The sequence below is a fragment of the Protobothrops mucrosquamatus genome, unplaced genomic scaffold, assembly GCF_001527695.2.
Source record: "Protobothrops mucrosquamatus isolate PMUCROS unplaced genomic scaffold, P.Mucros_1.0 scaffold778, whole genome shotgun sequence".
Taxonomy (NCBI): Eukaryota; Metazoa; Chordata; class Lepidosauria; order Squamata; family Viperidae; genus Protobothrops; species Protobothrops mucrosquamatus.
In genome coordinates, this window is record NW_015387046.1 from 776,020 (window position 1) to 781,635 (window position 5,616).

Consider the following 5,616-nt stretch of genomic DNA (forward strand, 5'->3'; position numbering starts at 1 on the left):
CACAGAAGAGTTGATCTTCTCTTATTAAGTTGGGCAGGTGAGATTGGATGTGGCTCCTTCAGACAAAAGAGTTGACTTGTAAGTGTCTGTGGAGATTTTCAATCATCCAGGCCATGGTTGTCCCAAGGGAACTTTTTTTTGTAAAAGGCAACTGGACTTTTTGGCTTTTTTTCATCTGAAAATATTTCGCTTCTCATCCGAGAAGCTTCTTGGATGAGAAGTGAAACCTTTTCAAAGGGGAAACCCCCCCCCCCCAAAAAAAAACAAAGTCCAGTTGCCTTTTGGGGAAAAAGCACCTTGTTGACTTGTTAAGCTGAATCACATATTTTTTGCTTATAGCAGTGGGGAAACCTTTGGCCCGTCTGTGGCTTTTGTATTCCAACTTCAATAAGCCTCAGCCAAGCTGATCAATATTCAAGGAAGACAGAACCTGCGTATCCTTCAGATGTTGTTGGACCGCAGTGCCCCATTGTTGGTACAGCGAGTTGGAAAGAGAGGAGTTGACAAGTTTTGCGCAGCACCTGAACGAATGTCTTTCAACTGTGCCTTGAACCTTGTCAGAACAGCTGTCAGGCTGTGCAGGGTATATTCTTTGGTCTATCCTTTAGTCTGGGCCCGAGTTCCTTCTCTACCAGCTGTTACTTCTTGCCCAGCATGAACGTGTGTGCCACTAAAGGCAAATTACCATCAAGGAACGTATATCGCAATCAAGCTTCTCTGCTGGGACTTAAGAACAGAGATGAGCAGGGCAACCTCCCAGCATACAATTCAGGATGATTTGACTTTCCTTCTCTCTTAAGCTGGAGAAACAATCTTCCTTAATTATAATATAGTAGTAAGGAGATGCTTGTGATTAGGATCTAATTAATGAAGCGCATATATAGCAATTTACCCAGGAGGCAGCCAAGTGAAGCAAAGGCATGTATTTTTTTTAAATTATTATTATTATTTAGAGAATGCCCGCCCCCATTGTGTTGTGTATCTGGCTGCCGTATGCTGTGAGCAACCTTTTACTTCATCTGCGTAGCCAGATGGCTGGCTTGCAGGGCCCATGTGGGAGTTTTGCAGACAGAATCAAGTATCTTGGCTGCATCCAGATTATTTCTAGGGAGCAGAAGGAGGGAGCAACATCCTCCCCCCCCCTTTACTACTACTCTGACATTGGTTCCGATCTAGCAGAGGATGGCTCTACAGTGGAAAAAGTGATGGTGAATAGGGTTCCCCGTAGGATAAATGAACGAGTCTTCCTTCTTCCCAATACTTAGTGTTGCTTACCCATCCTTGTGGATGCTGTGGAATGAAAAAAAACCCCCAAAGCAGGCTCTAATTAATTTAAATCCTTAGAAAAATATGCTCCATTTTTTTCAAGGTGGCATTTTGTGCATATGGGAACAGGTGAAGGGAAACTGCATAGTCAGATGTCCTGTTCTACCACAGCCCGGAGTATGTTAGTGACTACAGAATTTATAGTCCAAAACAGTTACTTTATTTTTTTTTAAAGGTGCCTGTTAGATACTCCTAAGTGGACATGTGCCTCTTGTAGTGATATAGGTCAGTGATGGTGAACCTTTTAGAGACCGAGTGCCCAAACTGCAACCCAAAACCCACTTGTCTTGTCGGATGCCGGTTGGGCGTGGCCAATTGAGCAGGTGTGACCAATTGGGTGGGTGTGGCCCATTGGGTGGGTGTGGCCCATTGGGTGGGCGTGGCTGCGGTGGTAACGGCAGATTGGGTGGGACTAAAAAGTTCAATCAATCAATTCCAACTTTGCGAGATCTTTTTTTTTCCTGCGAGAAGTTGAAATTGATTGATTGAAACTTTTTGTTTCTTTGCACATGGTGGTGGAGGCCTAAGGCCTAGGACTGGGGCGAGGGGGCGCTTGCCATAGGTTCGCCACCACGGATATAGGTCATCCAAGTCTTTGGTCCAATTCTTTTGGCTTGGACTAGTATGGAATAGCATTCCAGAAAACATGCAATTAGCAGGGAGCATAAGCTGGAAATCAGGCTTTCTCAACCTTAACAACTTTAAGATGTGTGGACTTCAGCTCCCAGAATTCCCCAGCCAGCAAGCTGGGTGGAATTCCACACGTCTTGAAGTTGCCAAGGTTGAGAAACACTGCTGTAAATGATAGAAAAGTGGAGAAGATCCAGCAGAGAAAATATACCAGGAAACGTTCTTCCCTTTCTGCTAGTTGAAACTATCTGGAGAAATTTGTTTGGCTAGAGAAATAGTCACCTTCTGTTTTTAGTTATTTAAATAATTTATATGGCCATCCATCTCATATCAGTGACTCTTGCTGATCAGCTCAGTGAGAACTGAGATCCTCGCATCTCAACGGTTTTCTGAATCTTTAGAAAAGGATGTCAGGGAGGTGATCCCGACTTCCTGCAGAGGAACCTTATTCCTAACATCTCTATGGATAGTATTAGATGCTGAACTAGAAAGCATCTCTCATGGACTGGTCTTTAGATAGATATAATCGCTTTTCATCTTTTATTACAATATTGCTGATTATTGGCAGTGAATGGCTTCAGGCACTCCTATTTCCTATAGCAGTGGTGGCTAACCTATGGCACACATGCCAGAGGTGGCACTCATAGCCCTCTCTGTGGGCATGTATGCCATCGCCCCAGCCCCACCTCCCCCCGCGGCCCCTTCCTCACCAGCAGCCCCCCTGGAGAGCCGCCCCCCAGGCATGGCCTGCGCGGAACAAGGACATGGCAGCTGGGCAGCAGGGACAAGACTCTGCCCTTGTGCCCCGTCACACACAGATGATGCTGCAGGGCATGGGCAGAAGGCATGGCCATCATGGCACTGCAGGGCAGCCTGGGTGAACTGCTTCGGCGGGCCATGGAGGCAGTAGGAGGTGGGCGGGCGGTGGAGCGGGGGTGGGTGGGTGGTGGGGCAGGCAGCAGAGCGGGACGGGCAGGGGGGCGGGGCGGTTTTGGTGCACTGGGTGTCTAAAAGGTTCGCCATCACTGTCCTATAGCTTCTGAAATTTGACCTAGCGGCTTTTAATTATATATACACAGATACATGTATGTGTGTGTACAGAGAGAGAGGGACTCCTGCCTCCCTTTTTATGCTTTTGTTGTTATTCAATAAATCTGGCTGATTTCCTGCTTTCCATTCTCCCCCTCACCCCCCCAATCTTGTTTGTCTTGTCAGTTTCTTCCCCAGTTTGCTTTTGTTGTCCACGTACATTAGGGTGACAAGTTGCATTTTCATAAATTGGTACTGTATTTTGAGTCTCTCAGAGCAGCCTTTGTATGAATGGGAGACCCCTTCCAGGAATCATTTCGCCAAATCATTTTGCTGCAAGAGACCTGCGATGGTGAAGTACAGATGGTCCTTGACTTACGACCACAATTAAGCCCAAAATGTCAAGCGAGACATTTGTTAAATGAATTTTGCCCCATTTCACGACCTTTCCTGCCACTTTTGTTAAGTGAATCGCTGAAGTCGTTAAGTCAGTTACCACATTTGTTAAGTGGATCTGGTTTGCCCCATTGACTTTGCTTGTCAGACAGTCGCAAAAGGTGATCACGTGAACCTGGGAACGCTGCAACTGTCATAAATGTGAACCAGTTGCCAAGTATCTGAATTTTTGATCATCTGACCATGGGGATGCCGCAGCGGTCATAAGCGTGAAAAATGGTCATAAGTCCCTTTTTTCAGTGCCGTTGTAACCTCAAACGGTCACTAAATGAACTGCTGTAAGTTGAGGACTACCTGTATTTGAGATGTTGGATTAGGAGTGGAAAGCTTCTGCCTGTGGAAGCCAAGTGGGTGACTTAGAGCCAGTTGCTCTCTTCCAGCCTGCATCATAGGGTTGTTGTTGTTTGGGGGGGAGGATAGTGGAAGGAGGGGGGGGGAATGCTCTGTTCACTGCTTACAGGTCTTGAGCGGAAGACTGAATCAGAATCTAATCGTGAAACATGTCACCAACATCACAATGTGCCTTCCGGCATGACTCAGCTTGCATTCCTCCCATTTTGAAACCCACACAAATCGAAAGATCTTGGTGCTGACCGCAGAGGCCGATAGAATTTATTTCAGACTTCCCGCCAGTGAGTATATTTCATGGTTAAAAACATCTGTCTCAGCTTAAATAATCATTTGAGGACTCTTTGTTGCAGCAATTGCTCAAGAACGGTGGCAACAAGGGTGAAGCCCCTGAGAGAACTCAGCAGTACGGTCAAGTGAACTTGATGCCAGCCCTTGTGGAGCAAGGCTGGTGCACAATCATTTCGAACCTCCTGGGGATGCCGGAGCACGACAGCCGGGAGAAGGTCCTCAAGACGGTGCACGTCCTGCTCACCTTCTGTAAGGACACTTACGCTGGGGACCCAACTCTCAGCCAGGTCCTCAGCCTCTTGCGCCAGGAATATGAAGAGCTGGCCGAGGAAGAGCGAAAGGAAGGGGACGAAGATGGCTACTTCAAGGAACTCCTGCACTCTGTAAATAGCATTGCCCAACAATTAAAGTAAAGGGGATGGTAGCCTAGCGTGTCAAAGAACCTCTGTGGGATTTGGAAAGAGTTATTATGAATAAATCTATTCTACTAAGTTTTTGGTTTTGTGTCCTGCTCTCAGTGTGCAGCAAGCCCATATACTGGGTAGTAGGAAAATGGTTGCCTTTTGTCAGTACTTTTCTGTGTGTTTTGTCCTAGTCGTAGATAATTGCAACGGTAAAGTTCAGGAGTTCCTGCCACCACAGCGTTAACAAAAAAAGAGCCCTTTTTGGAAATTACCTTCTCAAAAAAGAATATGCCGTAGCATTAAAGAAACTCATTGTCTTGTCTCCGGTCTATCTGAGGAGAGAATGTTTTTACTCAAGGTCATTCGTTGCTTGCTTGCTTTGAAAAGGCAATTTCCCTGGAAGAAGAGTTTTTAGTATATCTCACATCTGTCAGAAATCAAAAGTAGAGTCTATGCTGACCTTAGATAGATAAACTCAATAGAAATGATTTCATAACAAAAAACATATTTTAATCAGATAGATTACTTGCATTCATGATGATTGCCTCTGACAATACATCTCTTGTTCATTCCTATAGGTGAAAGAATGATGCTCCCTCCATACCATCTTTATAGCGGCACAGGGTCATCTGGTGACATCTGATGGCCCATGCTCTTTTTTAGACAAAGACATTCCAATCTGGCTTGTGTCCAGGAAGTTTCCCAGTGCCCTTTAGAAACTCCTCCCACTGACCCATTAACATGGGATGACTGACTAGCTAAACTGCATTTCCCATAATCCATCTCTTAAGGAGACAGCACTTAACCCAATAAGTGCCAGATATTCTAACATACTGATACATGCTCTCTAGTTAGGGTTACATAGAGCTATACGATCCAGAACAGGGTCCATTATAGCTGTGGCACTTTCCTGTACATTTTTGCAACTTTTCCTTATCTGTTTGTTCGTGTTGATATAATATTGCTATTCTGGAAGAATTTGTTAATCCTATAGAAATGTTACTTTTTGACCTGCTAACTCAGAAAAATGGAAACCGAGTGGTGAAACGTTAGGAAAGATTCTATGCCAGGAAGTGATCTAGATAATATTTTTTGCCGTGTAAAAATCAACATCAGCGACAGCCAAGCTGCA

The 5,616-nt window shown here is 45.2% G+C and overlaps 1 protein-coding gene across 1 annotated transcript in view; it reads left to right on the top strand.

Annotated features, from left to right (window-relative positions):
- SIL1 (SIL1 nucleotide exchange factor) overlaps positions 1–4,571 on the top strand; it is a 41,734-nt gene extending 37,163 nt beyond the window's left edge. The window contains exon 11 of the mRNA XM_015818690.1: positions 4,143–4,571. Within this exon, the coding sequence (XP_015674176.1) occupies positions 4,143–4,493 (351 nt within the window). The 3' untranslated portion in view covers positions 4,494–4,571. The remainder of the gene's footprint in view (positions 1–4,142) is intronic.
- The last annotated feature ends 1,045 nt before the right edge of the window (positions 4,572–5,616 follow it).